The following is a 22,745-nucleotide window of genomic DNA, read 5'->3' on the forward strand; positions in this document are numbered from 1 at the left end:
TCCCAGTGTACCAATGCAGTTAGCATAAAGTTGTCATTATCCCAGTGTACTAATGCAGTTAGCATAGAGTTGTCATTAGTCCAGTGTACTAATGCAGTTAGCATAAAGTAGTCATTATTCCAGTGTACTAAAGCAGTTAGCATACCGTTGTCATTATCCCAGTGTAATAATGCAGTTAGCATAAAGTTGTCATTATCCCAGTGTACTAATGCAGTTAGCCTAAAGTTGTCATTATTCCAGTGTACTAATACAGTTAGCCTAAAGTTGTCATTATTCCAGTTTACTAATGCAGTTAGCCTAAAGTTGTCATTATCCCAGTGTACTAATGCAGTTAGCCTAAAGTTCTCACTATTCCAGTGTACTAATGGAGTTTGCATAAAGTTGTCATTATTCCAGTTTACCAATGGAGTTTGCATAAAGTTGTCATTATCCCAGTGTACTAAGGCAGTTAGCATAAAGTTGTCACTATTCCAGTGTACTAATGGAGTTTGCATAAAATTGTTATTATTCCATTGTACTAATGGAGTTTGCATAAAGTTGTCATTATTCCAGTGTACCAATGGAGTTTGCATAAAGTTGTCATTATTCCAGTGTACTAAGGCAGTTATAATCATGCTTTAGCTTCTTCTCTGACACTTGGATCATATTGTTTGAACTCTAGAAGATTTTCTATAATAAACTCAAGGTCTTCTTAAAGTTAAAACAACATATTAAACTCAAGGAAAACTGATATTTTCCAACAAATGATCCACCTTGTTGAGTTGCTTGGAAGTTTCACCCTTTACCCCCAGACATGTTTCAACAATTTATATTATCACTTGTTTTCACAATTTTTTCAACCTCTATCATTACTACGTAATAACGCTGAGCTTAAAGGTCAACTAATGTGTTGATTTAAGTGAGTCTTAACTAGATGGTGGACCTCTATTGTACTCATCAGTATGTGTCTGTTTTGTACAAAACTCTCTATTCATTGAAATATTTACATTAGAAAATGTGCTTAAGCTCCGCCTACATAATGAACTCCGCTCTTGTAACCACTCGTTTGCTGAGAGGGAGACCTTTATAAAGTTATAACTGATCATCATGATGAGCGACTTACTGCATCTTGGAGAGGAAGACTTCAACATTTGAAACCTGTGAGTGAGTCAGGGTTGGGTTTTCACATTAGTTAGTAGGAAATTCATATATTTGTAGTTAAACTGTGGTTTAAAAAGTTCCTTGTTAAATCGTTAGACTCAATTATTACCTTGATTTTCTCCGTTTTTTCCCTTCTTTTATTAACGATATGTCTTCTTCCAAAAAACAATGACATTAATACATTTTTAAATAATTTACTAAAAGTTATTTTAACATTCGACAATTCGGTTAAACTTAAAAAAAAAAGAATTAGAAGAACAATTAAATTGTTTTTATAATGCCATGACATTATCACACAACACTCATTTTCCCCTTTTTGTTTTCTGTCAAAAATTCTACAAACGTTCATCTATTGTTCTTTTTTTAAAATTCTCCTCATACACTTTTTGGAAGGTTACACCTAAAAGGGCGTGAACGGTTGGGCCCCAGTGGACCGGAGGTGTGGTCACCCGGTAAAAGACGGCCCTCCTCCGCCTGCAGGTTCCAGTCTGCTCTGGAGAGACTCGGGAGAGACTCAACCGGACTCTCGCCGTGAGCGCGATGAGTCACTACGGATCCCAGAACGCACTGAACATGAACCGGAGAACACTATCCAAAACGGACCTGACGGGCGGAGGAACCATCCAGTACTCCCGCAGTGAACGGGTCCATTCGGGCGGTAACGGGTTCGAACCGTTCATGGACTCATACAACTACTCCTACGCCAAGTCGTCCGGGGGCGGCGGCGGCGGCGGCAGGGTGGCGCCCGGGATGAGGTCAGAACCGGTCCACTTCTCTCTTATCTCCTCTTATCGCGACTTTCTCTCCGTCCGACCTGTTGTGCCTGCTGACGTGAAATATTTACGAGCTGGAGTCACAGTTCTGTAAGACGACACCAGAACCTTAGACATACGATAGAACCTTTAGCGAGACAAAAGATCCAGGATCCAAACAACGTGGATAAATGTGAGAACGTGTGTCGTGTCGAAGGTGTGACGGTGTTGAACCCTGCGGCTTAGCAGTCAACTTTCACTTGTTATGTAACTTTAATAACACGCAGCCTAGAGGGAAATGCATGTAGTTATTAAAAAAGGTATTTAAAATATTTATTTGACTTGGTGATGAGGTTTAAAAAACGAAGGAATTTTGCACTTGTTTGACACGCAAACTCCTAAGAATTCAGGACAAGCTCGTCCACTTCCGGTGTTGGACTGACCTGTCAGCTCAGGTCGAAGAGATGATGATGATGATGATGATGATGAAGAGCAACTGTCAAAGCGCGACTCCTCAATCTGCGAAGTTCTGTCAACATACGTCATCTTAAACTGACAGACAGATGCAGTTTTCCAGTTTATGTCGAGGAATAGAAAAAAATCAACAAGAAACATAATTTAAAAAATGAAAACCAAAGGAACATTTTTATTTTGCAGTGCATGCTGGGACACTCACACCTGATACAACTAATAACTAAACGTCGAATTACATTCATGACATCATTAGATTAAAATTAAAATTCCGACAGCCCACAATATCAAAGTTTTTTTTTAATATAAATACAATCAAATGTACTCTAATATTCTTAAATTTTGTGTTTGAGTCTTTTTTTTTCTTTTAAGCAGATCTCTAACAATTTGGTCATTTCAATAATTTTAATAAAAATCTTCCGAGATTAGCTACATTAAAGCAACACTATGTATCGTTTTTGTTTTTATTTTTAAACCCGCAGCCAGAGACTCTCTCTGAGTCAGAGACGATGGTTGCATTTATTTCCATCATGGAGTATAGATTGTTTTTAATTCATTTTGTAATTTTTGGGAGCTTTGTGACCCTGTTCTGGAGCGCTATATAAACAAAAAATACTTACTTACTTATATGTTGATTGTGAAGCTGGCGACACATTAGTCTTCACGACTGTTCTAACAGTAGGGGGGGCCAGAAACTACCTCAGTTATCGCTACTGAACATTCTTAACATGAGAAACTATAATTGTTTTTATACGTAATTTTAAACATTGATTTGTCGACAATATTTAAAATATCGTTCATAGCGGTAACCTCAGTAGGACAGCAGGTGGCAGTAGTGATGCTTGCACAACACACACAGTTAGAGAAGGACGAAGAGAGTAACAGGTGTGGAAAGGAAAGATTCACATTCTGTGCTGCCCCCTACAGTGGACCGGCTCTCACGGCGCTGCACCAGAAGGCAGTGATCCTGCAGAGTCAGTGTCAGGAGTACCTGAAGAAGGCCGACTTTGCCCTGCAATCTGTGAGTGTCTTAAACGCCGTATGTGCATGTCTGAGTCTATCTGGGTCTTTATCTATTCATTTACATATATATATATATGTATGTGTGTCCCTCTGTGTGTGTGTCTGTATCCATGCATTTATGTGTATCTATCTCTACATGTTTGTGTCTCTATCCATGTGTGTGTCTGTATCTATGCATTTATGTGTATCTATCTCTACATGTTTGTGTCTCTATCCATGTGTGTGTCTGTATCTATGCATTTATGTGTATCTATCTCTACATGTTTGTGTCTCTATCCATGTGTGTGTCTGTATCTATGCATTTATGTGTATGTATCTATACATGTGTGTGTTTGTATCTGTGTGTGTCTCTGTATCTATGCATTTATGTGTATCTATCGCTACATGTTTGTGTTCGTGTGTGTGGGTTTGTATCTATGCATTTATGTGTATGTATCAATACATGTTTGTGTTTGTATCTGTGTGTGTATCTATGCATTTATGTGTATATATAAATACATGTGTGTTTTTGTATTTGTTTCTGTCTATATTTCTGTATTTACGTGTAAATGTGTGTGTTCATGTTTAATGATCTTATCTGTGCAGGTGTGTGTCTACATCTTTGCAAAAGTTTGTCCATGCTTTAGTGTGTCTTTGTCCGTCTATGTATGTCTATGTTTGTGGATTTTTCTATGCTTTTGAGTGTGTCTCTTTCTGTGTGTGTCTATGTTTAAGTGTTCTTATCTGTGTTGGTGTGTGTGTGCATATATCTGTGCAAATTTCTGACAATGAGTGTGTTTACCCTGTGAGTCTTTATCTGTGTGTGTGTGAGAGTGAGGGAGTGAGTGTGTGTCTATCTGTGCCTATGTGTGCATTTGTGCGTCTAGGCTTTTTGTGCATCCATGTTCTATGTTTTTGTCTGACTTCCTGTGATGTCATCAGAAACATGTAACAGGAAGTGGAGAGGATGTGAGGCATTTTCCATTTACCGGGAATTCATTGTGTATCTTGTTTGACCTCTGACCTTTGCAGGGCGGGCCGGCGGGAGATGCTGAGCGCTACATGGCCATGGCCAAAGAGACCATCGAGCAGCTGAGGAGCTGTGCTATGGACCTGAGGCAGATGGGACAACCTAACGAAAACGTGGTCCGCACGTGAGTCCCTTGTCACATGACCTGTTCACATGACTTGTCATTGACGTGAACGATGTTTCAGGGTCGAGATCTGCAAGGACCAGCTGAAGGGAGTCCACATGGCCCTGACCGGGTCCATGAGGCGCCGCAGCACCAGGGTCAGCTCCAGCGGCTGGGACGAGATGAGTCGCAGCTTCCAGGACGCCATGGCCTGGATCGCCCAGAAGAAGGTGCAGATGATGATGATGATCATCATAATAATGATGAAGTTGATGATATTAACGAAGATGATACAAATAATGATTGTGATGATGATGAAGGTGTACCTTTCTTTCTCAGCGTCTGATAGAGACTTCTCAATGGGGTGATGACTCCGCCGCCATTGAGCAGAATCTGCTGAGTCATCAGATGTTCCACAGCTCCATCCAGAGAAGTTCAGAGGTCGACCGAGCTCGAGACGAACTGGTAAGCAAGTGGGCATGCATGTTAGTCTGCATGTGAAGGTGCATGTTAGTCTGCATGTTAGTCTGCATGTGAAGGTGCATGTTAGTCTGTATGTCAGTCTGAATGTGAGTCTGCAGGTGAGTGTGCATGTGAGTGTGCATGCTCGAGACGAACTGGTTAGCAAGTGGGCATTCATGTTAGTCTGCATGTGAAGGTGCATGTTAGTCTGTATGTGAATCTAAATGTTAGTCTGCATGTTAGTCTGCATGTTAGTCTGCATGTGAAGGTGCATGTTAGTCTGTATGTTAGTCTGAATGTGAGTCTGCAGGTGAGTGTGCATGTGAGTGTGCATGCTCGAGACTAACTGGTAAGGGAGTGGGCATTCATGTTAGTCTGCATGTGAAGGTGCATGTTAGTCTGTATGTGAATCTAAATGTTAGTCTAAATGTTAGTCTGCATGTTAGTCTCCATGTGAGTCTCCATGTGAGTCTGCATGTGAGTCTGCATGTGAGTCTGCATGTTGGTCTGTATGTGAGTCTGCATGTTAGTCTAAATGTTAGTCTGAATGTTAGTCTGTATGTTAGTCTGCATGTGAAGGTGCATGTTAGTCTGCATGTGAGTGTGCATGTGAGTGAGCATGTGAGTGTGCATGCTAGTCTGCATGTGAATGTGCATGTGAGCATGTCCGTTTGAGTGTGCATGTGACTGTCCATCTGAGCATGTCAGTGTGAGTGTGCATGTCAGTGTGCACATCAGTGTGAGTGTGCATGTGAGCATGTGAGTGTGCACGTGAGCATGTCAGTGTGAGTGTGCATGTCAGTTTGCACATCAGTATGAGTGTGCATGTGAGCACGTCAGTGCAAGTGTGCATGTGAGCATGTTCATGTGACTGTGCATGCAAGTGTGCATGTAAGCACGTTGGTGTGAGTGTGCATGTGAATCTGTGTTTTTGACACTAAGGTTTGAAGTTAATTTGTGCTGCAGGTAAAACTGGGGGACAAAGGAAACCTTCATGCTCTGGACCAAGAGTGGGACAGTCTGCAGGTACCTGTCTGTGGTTACACCTGTCTTTCTCTCCTGTCTGTGGTCTTATCTGTCTCTCTCTCCTGTCTGTGATCTTATCTGTCTCTCTCTCCTGTCTGTGTTCGTATATGTCTCTCTCTCCTGTCTGTGGTCTTATCTGTCTCTCTCTCCTGTCTGTGGTCACACCAGTCTCTCTCTCCTGTCTGTGATCTTATCTGTCTCTCTCTCCTGTCTGTGGTCTTATCTGTCTCTCTCTCTCCTATCTGTGGTCTTATCTGTCTCTCTCTCCTATCTGTGGTCTTACCTGTCTCTCTCTCCTGTCTATGGTCTTATCTGTCTCTCTCTCCTGTCTGTGATCTTATCTGTCTCTCTCTCCTGTCTGTGGTCACACCTGTCTCTCTCTCCTGTCTGTGGTCTTATCTGTCTCTCTCTCCTGTCTGTGGTCTTATCTGTCTCTCTCTCCTGTCTGTGGTCACACCAGTCTCTCTCTCCTGTCTGTGATATTATCTGTCTCTCTCTCCTGTCTGTGATCTTATCTGTCTCTCTCTCTTGTCTGTGGTCTTATCTGTCTCTCTCTCTCCTATCTGTGGTCTTATCTGTCTCTCTCTCCTATCTGTGGTCTTACCTGTCTCTCTCTCCTGTCTGTGGTCTTATCTGTCTCTCTCTCCTGTCTGTGATCTTATCTGTCTCTCTCTCCTGTCTGTGGTCACACCTGTCTCTCTCTCCTGTCTGTGGTCTTATCTGTCTCTCTCTCCTGTCTGTGATCTTATCTGTTTCTCTCTCCTGTCTGTGGTCTTATCTGTCTCTCTCTCCTGTCTGTGGTCACACCTGTCTCTCTCTCCTGTCTGTGGTCTTACCTGTCTCTCTCTCCTGTCTGTTGTCACACCTGTCTCTCTCTCCTGTCTGTGGTCACACATGTCTCTCTCTCCTGTCTGTGTTCTTACCTGTCTCTCTCTCCTGTCTGTTGTCACACCTGTCTCTTTCTCCTGTCTGTGGTCTTACCTGTCTCTCTCTCCTGTCTGTGGTCACACCGGTCTCTCTCTCCTGTCTGTGGTCTTACCTGTCTCTCTCTCCTGTCTGTGGTCACACCTGTCTCTCTCTCCTGTCTGTGGTCACACCTGATTCTCTCTCCTGTCTGTGGTCTTACCTGTCTCTCTCTCCTGTCTGTTGTCACACCAGCCTCTCTCTCATGTCTGTGGTCTTACCTGTCTCCCTGTTTGTTCAGAAACTGTCGCACCAGCGCTCTCAGCAGCTGATGGAGGTGCAGCAGATCCTGCAGGAGATGTCGTCTGAGATCATGTGGGTCAACGACCGTGAGGAGGAGGAGCTGATGTTCGACTGGGGCGACAAGAACATCAACACGTACATCCCAAAGAAGCAGGAGAGCTACTCTGTGAGTCCAGTGTAGACCTGAACCAGAACCAGACCGAGACCCAAGTGTTCATGTGTTCATGTGTGCATGTGACAGAAACTGATGAGCGCTTTGGAGGAGAAAGAGAAACACCTGAACAAAGTTAAGACTCGCGTCGACAACCTGCTGAAGAACCAACACCCTGCAGCCGACAAGATCGAGGTGACAGCCTTCACCCCCTTCCTCTTCTTCTTTATCACCTTCTGTTTCTCTCCTGTCCTTTCTCCTTCATTACCTCCTCCTTCTCTTTCATTATCATCCCCTTAATCACCTCCCTTTCTTCTTCTTCTTCATCTATTCCTGTTACTCTTCTCCTGTCCTTTCTCCTTAAATCTCCCTATTCCTCCCCACCTTTCCTTCTTCTTTATTTCCTCCTCTTCGTCTCCTCTTGCCCTTCTTTATCACCTCCTCTTATTCTCTTATTCTCAGCCTGTTTCTTCTTCTTCACCTCCTCTACCTCCCCTCTACTCCTGCCCTTCAATTACTCTTCCCATTCATCACCACCTCTTGTCCTTCCTATTCATCACCTCTTCAGGCCTACAGAGACACGCTACAGACTCAGTGGAGTTGGCTGCTTCAAATCACCAAGTGCATCGACGTCCATCTGAAAGAGAACGCAGCCTACAACCAGGTAATTAAACGAAGACAAGAAAGTCTTTGTGAGGGATCGTAACCGAGGTTGGTAGGGTTGAATCTCATGAGTGATCTTGTCTTGAATAGTTCTTCAAAGACGCCAACGAAACATACCAAGGTCTGCAGAGCGAGCACGAGTTGGTGCGGAAGAAGTACACCTGCGACAAGAACTCGCCACTGGAGGACCTGCTTGACTTGCTCAAGGGTCTCGAGGTAGGCGCTGTGAAGTGGGGACACCTACCTCCCTTCATGAAAATAACAGGTTTATTATGATGAGCAAATGGAAAATAACCGTAAAAGACATTGGATGCATCCAAAATCTATTAGATTAAAGTTACTATTTTAACACAAATTATCCCAATAAATATTTGTAATGTATTTTGAAATAAGGAAAATTACTTATTACTAATATTAACCTGGTGTTAAAAATGGTTAAAAACAGAGTCATGAGCCGTGGTGTTGGTCTTCTGCAGAGAGAGAAGGAGAGGATCATGGATCATAAGCGACAGGTCCAAAGGGTGGTCAACAAGTCCAAAAGCATTGTGCGTCTGAAACCCAGAAACCCGGAGGAGAAGAGCAGTCAGGTGATCGTCAAGGCGCTGTGCGACTTTAAGCAGGACCAGGTGAGACAAACGTGAGCCATGAGTGGAACAGCTTCCCTCAGCTCAAATTCAAAGCATGCATCTGTAATTCAACCTTATTGACTGTGGCCAAGCTATCAAAAAAGACATTTAGGGTCCGTCAACAAATTCTCAATTTGTTTGCTTTAATATTTCTTAATTCCTATTTGTCCGAGGTTACCTGGATGCAATTTGTTAACTTTTCAGAAACAAGCTCATGAACTGCATTATTTTTTCAAAAGTGTCTTGTGGTGTCCAAATAGATTTGGAGTAAGTTGGTAACATACCTGGAAGAGCATTAAGGAACAACGCTCTATTCTATTCTAGCATAATAATTTATACCTCTTGTCCTTTAATAAACAGTTTTTATTAACCTATTTAGAAAGGCAATTGACCGAATTGCCCATTTCTTGACGGTCCCTAACTGATTTTTCACTGACCTGCTTAAAAGAAACGGCTTGCAATTTAAAATTAATTAAACTTCGATGGTTAAAATTAAATTAACAAGAACAAGAAACTGTCTTAACACAGATTAAACGGTTATTATTATAAAGGAAATGTTGTTGTTGTTTTATTTATTTATTTGTCAATGTGTTCCTTAATATTTAATTGAAAATGTGGTTAAACACATTTTCATTCAATTAACATTAATTCTATTTATGTATTTTCTCTACTCACAAATTACTCATCTTTAATCATGATTGATTGTGACATGTATAACGAATGAACGCCATGAGAAAATACAGTATAGAAACCTTTATTTTAACTATTAGTACGATCAAGAATGTAGTTTTCACCTAAAACATGGAATCAATTTCTGTATTCACTGCACTCAAGTCAGTGGAAAAGCTTGTGACTCATGGGTCAATTCAAGTCATCAGTTGATGTTGGTCGGCTCACTCTCTGGTTGGTGTGAGCACAGAAGGTCATCTGCAAGGGCGACGAGGCCATCCTGAATGACAACAGCCATCGCAGCAAGTGGGAGGTGACTGGACCTGGAGGTCTGCACATGGAGGTTCCGTCCGTCTGTCTTATCGTTCCCCCTCCAAACCCACTCACTGTCAGTCTGGCCAACAAGTGAGTGTCCGACACTGTACTGTTGACCCGCAGCATCACTGACACAAGCGTGTCTTCGTAGGAACGAGCAGTACTACGAGGCCATCATGACCATCTGGAACCAGCTGTACATCAACGTCAAGAGTCTGATCGCCTGGAAGTACTGCCTGCTGGACATCCAGCGCATTCGATCTCTGACCATCGAAATGGTCAGTGTCACACACACACACACATCTAAAATCACACAGTCACTAACAAACAAACACACATACTCACTAACATACGCTCACATTCTAACTATCACATATTTACATACACGAACACACACTCTAACACACTAACACACTAACACAATAACATACACACCAACGCACACACTAATACACTCACATGAGCACTAACACACACAAACAATACTCACAAATATACTTACACTTACATTCGCTAAAATACACACATAGCCTCTGTGTTATGTGAGGGTAAAGCTCATCCGAAGCCCAGAGAACAAATGTATTTGTGATATACCTTGTGTTGTCTCAGGGTCAAGGTGAAAGACCTTTGCCACTGCATATGTATTCATTGAAGTCAGAGAGGTTGTTCACCTTGACCCAGAGACAACACAAGGGATACCATAAACATATTTGTTCTCTGGCCTTGAGATAACACAAGGATTAAACACACACTCACAAACACCCACTCACTAACAGACACACACACAAAAACTCAAAGACAGACACTCACTCATCGTACACTAAACACACATACATAGACACACACAAACAAACATGTACACACATATACACGCTGACACACACACACACACTAACACATGCAGAAACACACAAACACATGTAGAAACAGACAAACACACACATGCAGAAATTAAAGTAAAACATTAACAAGCTGACAAAGACACACACACAGAGACACACAAAGTCACACACACTTACACACACTGACACACACACACACACACACACACACACACACACTCTAACACATGCAGAAACACACACTAATACACACTGACACACACTAATACCTACAGAAACACACACATATACACACTGACACACACACAGTCACACATGTATGCACTGCTTCACTAATTTCCCCTCTACAGTTGTCCCAGATGCGTCCGGAGGAGTACCGTCAGATTATCAAGAGTCTGGAGACTCGCTATGAGGAGTTCAGGATTGCCAGCATGGACTCTGAGATGTTTGCCGACGAGGACAAGAGGAACTTTGAGACCGAATTCACAGGAGCACAGAATTATTATGACCAGCTCGTCGTCCAGTTGCCCACCTACAGTGAGTGCCATACACACACATGCACAAACCGTCACACATTAACATGCAAAGACAAGAAAAGACAATGAACTGGAAAGTCACAACTAGAATCCTTACAGAGGACAGACACACAACTTGGACACACACACACAACTAGAGCCCTCACAAAGAAATGACAACTAGAATTCTCGGAGAAGAAAGTCACACAAGTCGACCCCTCAAATAGGACAGATGCACAAGAAGGACCCACACAGTGGATGGAACAAACAACTAAGACCCTAACAGAGGATAGACGCACAACTAGGACATTCACAGAAGACAGACACACAACTTAGACCCTCACTGAGAACAGACACACTGTCTTTCTAGACCATTTTGTGACTTTGTGACCTGCTTTCTGTCCACAGTCGTCCAACAGGGTCATATTGAAGTTCAGCAGGCGGAGCCACGTCAGGTTTTCTTCATCCAGCAGCAGTCAGATGAGGAGACCTATCGTCTGGAGGAGGAGCACCGTCTTGAAGAGGAGCGCCGTCTTGAGGAGGAGCGCCGTCTTGAGGAGGAGCGACGGCGCTTGGAGTCTAAGAGAAAGTCGGAGGTGATCAAAAAGGAGACACTTAAGGTGGTCAAGGCAGAGAACAAGAAAAGGTCGTCCTCAACCGTGGTGACCTCACGCAGCCTGTCAGAGCTGCATGCACTCAGACTCAGGCTTGAGGCCCTGGAGACATCACTGAGTCAGCACGTGCATGTGTGTTTTGGCGACGATGCTGTACACGATTGTGGGATGAAGATCACTCAGCTTGAGGTGAAGAAGCAGAAGAACAGGTGCTCTGGAGAAGAGTTCTCACGTGGTTGTGTTCAATAGAAGTTGCAGCGAGACCTTGACCTGACCCAGCAGGAGTACATGAATCTGAAGGAGCGGATCCTGAGGGAGGTGGATGGCATGAAGGACTCAGACAAGGCTCAGTTCCTGCGCAGTGAGATCAGTGTCATTACCCAGAGACTGAGCAGTCTGGGGGGAAGTTCATCGGCATTGCTGCAGAGGTACCTGGCCCCAATCAATACATGTGAAGTCCTCAGTTGTATTTCTTTGTTCACTTTAACCTATATGTATTACTTAGGACCGTCATAAGCAGGGGTCTCCAAACCGGTCCTCAAAGGGCCGGGGTGGTGCAGGTTTTTGTTCCAACCAATAAAGAGCACCCCCCTTAAACCAATCAGGTGTCATGGAGTGTAATCAGTTGATTGCCAGTCTGGTGTTGCTTGTTTAAGCTGAAACCTCATTGTTTAAACTGTACATGCTTGATTGGTTGGAAGAAAAACCTGCACCACCCCGGCCCTTTGAGGACCGGTTTGGAGACTCCTGGTCATAAGAGAGTAGAGAAAGAAGATGTCATTTTTACCGCTGCTAACAATAATTGTCTCCTCAGGCTGCAGGCTCTAAGGGAGATGCTGGAAAGTGTGGCTCGAGCAGAGGACATTGTGAAGGTCCACGAGGCAAGACTGGCGGAGAAGGAGACCACATCTTTGTCTCCAGAAGAGGTGGAATCCTACATGCAGACGCTGAAGGTACGGTTCTCAGTTGGCCATAATTGTGCATTTAATTTCTTGACTCTTGACATCAGTTGTAGCAACGTCATATTTAATAATACCATTTGTGGTAATGTCAGTTGTAATGACATCATGTGTAGTAGTGCCATGTGTTGTAATGTTATATGTTTTGTAGCAATGTCATGTGAAGTAACTTCAGGTGTAGCAACATTGTTCGTAGTAACATCTTGTGTAATCACGCCATGTAATGTCGGTCCTAGTAACAATATGTGTTGTAGTGTCATGTGTAGTAACGTAATGTGTTGTAATGTCAGAAGTAGTAACATGACGTGTTGTAAGGTAGTGTCATGTGTGCTCACGTCACGTGTGGTATTACAATATTAAATATTGCCGTGTGTAGTAACTTCATTCATCGTAACGTCATTTGTAGTAAGGTCGGTTGTAGTATGTCAGTTTATAAGAACAGTAGGAAGGTCGCAGCAGGTGTGACAATCACACAACCTGTAACACACAATGTTGACAACATCCGTATGTCTCCTCCGGGACCTTTAGGAACTTCAATCTGAGCTTGAGCAGAAGAAGAGCGCTCTTTCCTCTATGGAGGCGGAGCTCACCAACGCCACCCATTGGAGTGATCAGGAGGGCGGAGCCTGGCACAGGTGTGACCTGATGCTGGGCAGGTACTCGGAGCAGGTTGGTCTGCTGTCAGACCGCTGGAGGAGAATCCAGAACCAGATTAGCACCAGGTACAGATGTGTGAGAGTAAACTTTTGTTTACGTCTTATGAAGACACAACCTTATCCGTCTCTCTCTACATAATGCTCTCTCCACTTGGCTTGTTTGTCTCAACTCTCCTTTTCTTTCTCTGCTCATTCTCTTGACTGTCTGTCTTGTCTTTCTTGCTCACGTCTCTTCTTCTCTGCTGCCCATCTCTCTCACAGACTGCAGGACCTGCAATCGTACCTTCCACAGCTGCAGCGCTACAAACTGTCCAGCGATTCCTTCAGCAGCTGGATAGATGAAACTCGAAAGAGACAATTGTCTCTGCAGGGAACAAAGATCGAGACGCCACAGGCTTTGATGGAGCACATGGACCACCAGAAGGTTCCATCGACATAACCACTGTTTTGCATTTTTTGGTCCATACTTACAGTCTTACTTCTATTACATGCAGGTTTTGAACTCTGAAATAAAAGCCAAGAGGGAGACACTGGACAGCATCCTGAAGGAAAACCAGAGCTGTGTTTCCTCTGTAAAGGTGAGAAGTGGAATGGTTCTAATGATTATGTTGGTTTTGTGTGACCACTTTGATTGCACTAAGCAGTCCATATCCATTGGACAGAGTTTGGTTGTATCAGACATTTGTGCACCTTCAGCTTACTTATCCCTTTCCTTTCACTCACCTGTCACTCAATTGTCATTCAGGACTATGAGTCAGATTTGACGTCTTACACTTCTGGACTAGAGACTTTGCTCAACATTCCCATAAAGAGGACCATGTTGAAGTCCCCAACCATGGACCTTAATCAAGAGGTTTGTGTGTTTTGTTTGTTTAATTGCATTAACAGAAGAGTAACAAGTGTGTGTGTGTGTTTCAGGCGACAGAGCTTCAGACTCGCTACATGGAGCTTCTGACTCAGTCTAGTGACTACTACAAGTTCCTTGGCGAGCTGCTAAAGAATATGGAGGAGCTGAAGGTGCGTCTCGTCGCCATCCACACACACTAACCAGGACCTATTTGTTCATTGAACAGAAGTAGCATGTGGCAACATGTGCTGTACAACTTGACAGACAAGAACACTGAAAGTTCTGTGTCTCTTCCAGATGCGGAACACCCGTATCGACCTGCTGGAAGAAGAACTTCGTCTCCTCAAGGACGGCATGAACGACCGCAATGCCACCAACAGGTCTCTGGAAGAAACCATCGCTCGCTACAAACTGCAGCTGTCGCAGTCACAGGACCAGCTGCTGTCCATGGAGGAGGTGAAGCGTACTTCCGCGCTTCAGACTAGTGCGACCAAGGATAGTTTTGACTCGAACCAGAAAGAGATGTCCGACCTGAGGGACCAGGTGGAGCGTCTCACTTACATGCTGGAGGAGGAGAAAAGGAAGCGCAGGCTGGCGGAGGATCGCTACACTCAACAGCAGAACGAGTATGAGTCTGTACTAAGGAAAAGGCAATCAGAGCTGGAAACTGTAAGCTGGTCCAAGGTAGAGCTGGAGAAGGACTTTGGCGGAAAGGACCGTGAGATCGAGCAGCTTCGGCGGCAGTTGGCAGACGAGGCAGACCGGGCAAAGGATCTACAGATGGAGATTTCGAAGGTAAGAAACAAATGCTGCGGAGAGATCACTCACTTAAAGCTCAGCTATCAGGCACAGATACGAAGCAGCCGCAGTGAGGTTGAGCGCCTGGAAGCCTTGAGAGAGGAGGATTCTAGCAAACACAGGCAGCAAAGGGACAGGATGGACCTAGACAGGAAGGACAAGGAGGTGGAGCTCCAGAGGCTCAGAGGCTCCCTAACTCAGGTTGAAGAGCAGATGAGTGTTGCTATGGAGGAAGTGAAAGTTCAGCGCTCACTTGTAGCTGAGGGTGGACGCAGGATGAGGGAGCTCGAGAGCCAGCTCGAGGCGCTAACGTGCCAGAAGGATGAGGAGATTAGGCAACATCAGGAGGAAATAGCCGGATTAGTGAAGACCGTTCAGGAGCAGAAGGAACAGCTGGCCTTTGTCTCTCACAACCTGGAAGAGGAGACTCGCAGGAGGAAAACAGCAGACGAGGGCCTGGTGGTACTGGAGCAGACTTTGACTCAGGTGAACTTGCAACTGACCAACTCATCTGCAGTGGTGACCCATCTGGGCGAGCGGCAGGAGCAGCTGCAGAAGGTCCAGTTCCAGCTGGAGAGAGAAAAAAAGGAACGTAGCAGGGTAGAACAGAACCTAAGCCGGTTTCAGGGGCGCCTAAAGGACCTGCAGGCTGTGCGAGATGCCCTGGAAAGCCAAATGGAGAATGTGAGGCGAACAAACCAGGAGGAAGTGTCCAGGAGACGTCAGTTGGAGATGCAGCTAGAGGTAGCCATGCATCAGAAACATCCTCAAAGAGAAGAAAAGCACCTACAGAAGTTAAAAAGGAACCTGGAACAAGAGTCTATCCAGAGAGTTGCTCATCTGAGTGCAGAGCTGCAGTCCACACAGCAGCAGCTACAGCAGGAACAGAGCCGCGTCCGGGAGGTAGAGCAACACCTTCAGATTCTCCAGAAGACCCTGGAGGAGAAGAACCGTATTCTCAACGAGACCACTGAGCAGCTGCGTGTCCACGTGGATGGACAGGAGCAGCAGACGTCCGGTCAGGACCAGCTGTCCTCACAGATCAACACGCTTCACCTGCAGCTGCAGGCCAGTGAGCGCAGCAATGTCGATTGTCGCCATCTGGTGGCGGAACTCTCGTCTGAGCGAGAACGACTACTTGTGGAGGCGGAAAACTTTCAGCAGAAGGCGTCTGAGGTTTGTCTGATGGCCCTGGAGAACTTTACATTCTCCAGGTCCTAGTTTGGAGTGGACACGTAGTGTGTAGAAGGCTGCATGTTAGCGACCCCCCTACAGTCTCAACCCTGCATGTCTGCTGTAGTTGTCTATTCTAAGACTAGACTTTAGTTTAAACCTTTTTGGTTTTCTGTGGACCTGAGAAACATCTTTGATTCAGGGATAGCTTGCCAACAAGTGAGGATCAGGAAAATCTGTTTTGCAGGTTCACAGTTAGTGGTTTGTGATGTTTCTAAGTTTGTGCGGTCGTTGGGCATTACAAAGTTCACAAAGATCTGTGCTGAAAGCAAAACCGTGGCTGTTAACTTTGTAAAATCTAATGAGTTCTAGATTTTTGTCTCTGCTTTTTAGACCAGTTCCACAAGGTCATTTCCCTTGATTGATACCTTTTCAAGAATTTTACTTGAATTAAGGTCCAAATTAATTACTGGGACAAGGTGATCTGGTTGAACTTAAGATGCTTGTTGCTAAACTTTTGCAGCTTTATCTTTCACATGCATTGTATTCACTCAATCTGTCTGTGTGCTTGTGTGTTGCAGATTTCCACCTCCATGAAGTCTCTTCAGTCTCAGTACAATAATGTGGTCAGCGAGCGTGACGCTCTTCTGCTGAAGCTTCAGACGTCAGACAGAGACATAGACAGAGTCCAAAGGCTGGAAGAGGAGCTCATGCGCATTAAGTTTTCTCTAGAATCTGAGATAAGCAGCAAACAGCGGCTGCATGCTGATAATGAGCGAATCCAGAAAGATCTGGATTACTGGAAGGGCCAGTGTAACAGTAAGGAAACCCTGGTACAGCAATGCGACATGGACAAGGAACGCCTGGAGAGAGAAAAGAGCTCTCTCGAGAGTGAGATCCAAAGGTTGATGAGAAAACTCCAGGAGCTCGAAAGAATGTACAAGGACAAGTTGTCCATGCTCGAAACAGAATTGAGTGAAGTGACAGTTGTGAGAACAACCATGGAGTCTGAGTTAAAGAGGGTAAAAGAGCTGCCTACACTGGATGACTCTGCAATCTATCTGGATGGTGTTCGCAAGGCGGTCACAGCAAGTCAATTGTTTGATTGTGGTCTTTTGGACAAACCCACATTTTCCCAGCTTGTCAAGGGCCATAAGTCTGTCCCTGATGTGTCCATGGAAAAAAAGGTCTACCTAAAAGGAACAGGACCAATAGCAGGAGTGATAGTTGAAAATCCCACTGGTCAAGGGTCAAGCCTCGGACCTTTCAACAAACTCACCCTCACTGAAGCAAAGAAACAGAACCTGATTTCAGAAGATTGTGTTGACCTGTTGCTAGATGCCCAGGCTGCCACAGGTCACATCATTGACCCCAGAACTAACCAGAAGATGACTGTTGATGAGGCCTGTATTCAAGGAGTGGTTGATGAAGAGGATCGAAGAAGGTTGTTAGCTGCAGAGGAGGCAGCAGTCGGCTACAATCGCCCTGGTGTGAGCAAACCTCTTTCTGTAGCACAAGCCACAAAACACGGAATGGTAAACAAACTCATAGCAATGCGCCTACTCCAGGCCCAGGAGTCTGTAGGTGGAATTTTGGACCCTGTTCTCAGTGTGTTCTTCCCAAAAGACAAAGCTATCAGTCGTGAGATAATTGATGAAGACACCTGTCGAGCGTTGAATCAAAAGCCAGAGCTTTACCTGGATCCAGAAACTGAGACTGGAGCAACCTACATGGCCTTGAAGAAAAGATGCAAGGTAGATCCTCACACTGGCCTCTTGCTGTTTCCTGTATCACAAAAGCAAGATCTGTCCCAGATCATTTTTGATGGTGTACGAAAACCTGTCACAGCTCAGCAGCTACTGGATTGTGGTGTTTTGGATAAGCAAACGTGCAAAGACCTTGAAAAGGGAAAGAAAACTGTCCCAATTGTATCTGCTGACATAAGTGTCAACCTGAAAGGGAAGGGACCTATTTCTGGAGTCATTGCTGGGATGAAGGGAAAGATGTCTTTTTCAGATGCGAAGAAACTCTGTGTTATCCCTGCTGATGCTGCAGATTTGCTCTTGGACGCACAGGCAGCCACAGGCCACATCATCGACCCAACAAATAATCTTAAATTGACAGTTGATGAAGCCTGTGACAGAGGTGTGGTTGACATGCAAGACAGAGAACGACTGTTGTCGGCAGAGGCTGCAGCTGTGGGCATTCGACATCCAGATACTGCAAAGCTTCTTTCTGTCTTTGAAGCCATGAGAAAAAATTTGATTGATGATAAATCAGCTCTGCGACTACTCCAAGCCCAGAACTCAACAGGTGGCATTCTCGATCCAAACCTGAGTGTATTCCTACCCAAAGAGACTGCAATCAGACGCAATCTCTTGGACGAGAAACTTTCCCGTATCCTCAACCAGAACCCAGGGTGTTATCTTGACCCAGACTCGGAAGGTATCATCAGCTACGGGGATTTAAAGAAAAGAACAAAAACAGAGTCACATACTGGCTTAATGCTTCTTTCCACCATTGAGAGAAGGGATCCCTCCAAGATTATTTTCGATGGTGTCCGCAAGCAGGTCTCGGCTCAGCAGTTGCTGGATTGTGGTGTTCTTGAGAAGAGTACATTTAACAAGTTGGTGAAAGGAGAGAAAACCGTGGACGAGGTGGCATTAGATAAGAAGGTAAATCTGAAAGGAACTGGGCCAATTGTTGGGATAGCCAGTAATCAAGGAATCTTGTCTCTGACTGATGCCAAGAAGCACAACATCCTCATCTCTGATAGTATAGACTACCTTCTGGAGGCACAGGTGGCAACAGGCTATGTAATTGACCCCAAAACCAATGACAAACTTACGGTAGAGGAGGCATGTGCCAGAGGTGTAGTGGACATTAAGGACAGAGAACGACTGTTGGTAGCGGAAGGTGCTGTGGTGGGCTACAAGGACCCCAATGGAACCAAGCCCCTGTCTGTTTTTGAAGCAATGAAAAAAGGAATAGTTGACCCGAGGACAGCATTACGTTTGTTGCAAGCACAAGAGAGCGCAGGAGGAATCCTTGACCCCATTCTCAGTGTTTTCCTTCCTAAGGAGCTGGCCATCAGACGCAACATTTTTGATGAGAATACCTACTTGGCACTTAGCCAAAGGCCTACGTATTACATTGATCCTGAGCCAGAGCATGACATCAGTTATGGGGCATTAAAGCAAAGATGCAAGACACAGACTCACACTGGAGTTCTGCTTTTGCCGATCTCAGAGTGGGAGAAAGAGAAGCAGAGGACAGGGTTCGACCCATCAACACTGGTCTTTCAAGGAGTTCGTAAACCAATAACAGCACAGCAACTCTTGGACTGTGGAGTTTTGAACAAGCCCATGTTTGATCAACTGGTCAATGGTGAAAAAACGGTTCCGGAGGTCTCTGCACTTCTCGGTTCTTTTCTGACAGGAACTGGTGCCATTGCTGGAGTTGCAGCCGGACCTCTTAAGAAAATGTCATTCACAGAAGCAAAGAGAAACAACAAAATGTTGCCAGACTGTGCAAACAGGCTCCTGGAAGCACAGGCTGCTACAGGATACATCATAGACCCTAAGAATAACCAGCGGCTGACAGTAAAGGAAGCAATGGCAAAAAGGGTGGTTGACAAACAGGATGAATCCAGGCTGTTTGCTGCTGAAGCTGCTGTGATAGGGTATAAGGACCCAAAAAGCACAAAACTCCTGTCAGCTGGTCAGGCCATGAACAAGGGATTGATTGACAAAGACACAGTTCTGCAAATACTTCAGGCTCAGGAGGCTGTCGGAGGTATTTTGGATCCAAACCTCAGTGTTTTCCTACCTAGGAATATTGCGATGAACCGGAACATTATAGATGCAGACTTGTACCAGTCTCTAAGCCGGTGCCCCAAATGTTTTCTTGATCCAGACACCAAACAAGAAACCAGCTACGAAGACATCAGAGGAAAGTGTACCCCAGATCCGAGTACTGGCCTCTTGCTTATCCCTGTAACTGAGCAGTCAGCAACTGTTCAGGGCCTAAGAGGCCCCGTTTCTGTCACTGATTTAGTCAGTGCAAACCTCTTAGATCAGTCAGACTTGGAAAAGCTGACGAAGGGTAGATTAACGAGCCAAGACATTGAAACCCGCCTTTGTTCCTACCTTGGAGGGTCCTCTTGTATTGCCGGTGTTTTTGATGAAGCCAATAATAAAGTCATAGCTTTCTATCAAGCAATGAAAGATGGGCTGTTGAAACCAGGGACCACACTGGAACTGCTGGAAGCCCAGGCTGCTTCTGGCTTTATAATTGACCCTGTAGACAACCTTTATCTGACTGTAGGAGATGCATACAGTAGGCGTGTTTTTGGTGCCGACTTTAAGGACAGCTTGTTGTCTGCAGAAAGAGCAGTGACTGGTTACCCACTGCCTGGAACTGATAGAGTCATTTCTCTGTTCCAAGCTATGGAGAAGGGTCTGGTGGAGACGGGTCATGGTACCCGCCTTCTTGAGGCCCAACTTGCCAGTGGAGGAATAATTGATCCTGAACACAGCCACCGGATTGACGTGAATACAGCTTACCAGAAAGGTTACTTGGATGAGAAGATGAATAAGATTCTGACACAGGGGGGTAATGACTCAAAGGGCTTTTTCGATCCAAACACAGAAGAGAATTTGACTTATCCCGAGCTGAAGAAACGCTGTATTAGAGATAAAAACACAGGCCTACTACTCCTGCCAATTGTGGACAAGAAATCACAAGCCTCATCACAGAAGACCACACAGAGGAGAAGGAGGGTGGTGATTGTGGACCCTGAGACCAACAAAGAGATGACCATCCGTCAGGCATATGACAAAGGTTACATTGATCATGAGACCTTTTTAGAACTCTCTGAGCAGGAGTGTGAGTGGGAGGAAATAACGACAACAGCGCCAGATGGTTCTAAACAATTTGTGATTATTGACAGACAGAGTGGAAATGAATACAACATTACAGACATGATTGAGAAGGGAGTCATTGATCGTTCAACGCATGATCAGTATCGGTCTGGTGTCATTACCCTGACTCAGTTCGCCGACATTATCACCTCTCCAGTTAAAGAAGGATCAGCCTACGGATCATCGAAGGCTGGCAGTTTTTCCTCTGTGACATCATCAACTCAGAGGTCATCAGACACTAATATTCAGCCATATTCATCAACAGAAGTTTCAGGACCCATCTCTCCCACATTCACCAAGATGACCACGACCAAAACAACAATAACAGAGCGCAGCACTAACCGTGATACTCTCAACCTGCCGATGCAAATGTCTGGAATGTCAATCACTGTAACATCCCCCTCTGAATCCCTTGGGGAGAAGGCTGCCATTGGTGCCATCTTTAATACAGAGGTTCTGGAGAAGATTTCTATCTCAGAGGCTCATAATAGGGGTCTTTTGGATGCCATTACTGCTCAAAGACTCCTTGAGGCTCAGGCCTGCACAGGTGGGATTATAAATCCTTTAGATGGCCAAAGATTAAGTATCCAAGAAGCATCCTCCCTTGGAATCATAACTGACGACATGGTTGCCAAGCTCAAGCCAGCTCAGAAGGCTTACATGGGATTCGAGGACGTCAAGACCAAAAAGAAACTCTCTGTCCCAGAGGCATTGAAGGAGATGTGGTTGCCGTATGAGGCTGGGCAGAGATTTATGGAGTACCAAGTTGCAACAGGAGGGCTGTATGACCCAGAGGCCGGATGCAGGAGATCCCTGGAAGATGCTTTAAGAAAGAACTGGTTGGACGAACGAACGGCCAAGAACCTGCAAGACTTCAGCCACCACAGCAAGAACATGACTTGCCCAAAGAGCAAGTTGAGGATTTCATACAAGGAGGCTCTTGACAATTCCATGTTGGAGGACGGCACTGGCGTGAGGATGCTTCAAGCATCCACCACATCGTCCAAAGGCATCAGTAGTCCCTACAATGTGTCCTCTGCACCTGGATCATCCCATGGTTCCAGAAGTGGGTCAAACCGGGGTTCCCGCAGAAGCAGTTTTGATTCAGACTCCATCCGCTTCAGTCACAGCTCACGTACAAGCTACTCCTCCAGATCTAACTTCTAACATCACTCCTGTAATGTGATGCCTGTAATGTGGTGACAATACACACGTTTCACAACTACACAAGGAAAAACTTTGATGAACGTATTAATCTTTCAGTGGAATGTTTCTAAGAATTTGCTTTGGGTGGTCATGTATTTGCAGGTGTGAGGTGTTTTTTATGCCAGTGGGTGCTGATGCAGATGTGACATTCATCATTACATTTATCAGTTTTGTTTGCTCGTTCATCATGCTTTTAAGGTTGCTTGAAAAAAGAATAAAACTTTTTAACTCCCTAAGTCAGACTTCTTTGTTTGATTCACGTGACTCTGCAGATCATATTTCCCACTCAATCTAATCTAATTTAATATAGTTGGACACAGACAAGGGTAATTTTTATAATATTTGTTTAGGTTGATGTATATTGTATTATTAGTAGAAGAATAATGTAAATAATGTAATTACATTATGGTTTCCTTATAAATATACAAACATTACTAAATAAATGTAAATATGCGAGAAAACATTTATATACATCAATATTGTATAACATTGTTATTTTAATATCAAATCTTTTTTATAATAATAAAATAATTATAATATAATATTAATATTTTCCCATTAACTATTAAATAAACACTTATTTTAAGTTGACAATAA

General features: G+C 44.5%; 2 protein-coding genes across 2 annotated transcripts; both read left to right on the plus strand.

Moving 5' to 3' along the window:
* Nucleotides 1-1,642: 1,642 nt before the first annotated feature.
* LOC148086948 (desmoplakin-B-like) lies at nucleotides 1,643-22,384 on the plus strand. The gene is made up of 24 exons (XM_087785088.1): nucleotides 1,643-1,895; nucleotides 3,291-3,384; nucleotides 4,398-4,519; nucleotides 4,581-4,728; nucleotides 4,838-4,963; nucleotides 5,927-5,986; nucleotides 7,191-7,358; nucleotides 7,434-7,538; nucleotides 7,912-8,007; nucleotides 8,097-8,222; nucleotides 8,483-8,632; nucleotides 9,552-9,706; nucleotides 9,768-9,894; nucleotides 10,809-10,995; nucleotides 11,382-11,776; nucleotides 11,837-12,015; nucleotides 12,402-12,540; nucleotides 13,075-13,268; nucleotides 13,464-13,626; nucleotides 13,697-13,780; nucleotides 13,948-14,055; nucleotides 14,121-14,219; nucleotides 14,347-14,844; nucleotides 16,602-22,384. The coding sequence occupies exons 1-24, from the start codon at nucleotides 1,681-1,683 to the stop codon at nucleotides 22,107-22,109; spliced, it is 9,246 nt and encodes a 3,081-aa protein (XP_087641214.1). The 5' UTR covers nucleotides 1,643-1,680; the 3' UTR covers nucleotides 22,110-22,384.
* Nucleotides 14,852-16,587, plus strand: LOC148086949 (uncharacterized). Its single transcript, XM_087785115.1, has one exon. The coding sequence runs from the start codon at nucleotides 14,986-14,988 to the stop codon at nucleotides 16,066-16,068; it is 1,083 nt and encodes a 360-aa protein (XP_087641241.1). The 5' UTR covers nucleotides 14,852-14,985; the 3' UTR covers nucleotides 16,069-16,587.
* Nucleotides 22,385-22,745: the final 361 nt, after the last annotated feature.

Source organism: Callionymus lyra, chromosome 2, assembly GCF_982586985.1.
Source record: "Callionymus lyra chromosome 2, fCalLyr1.hap1.1, whole genome shotgun sequence".
NCBI classification, from domain to species: domain Eukaryota; kingdom Metazoa; phylum Chordata; class Actinopteri; order Syngnathiformes; family Callionymidae; genus Callionymus; species Callionymus lyra.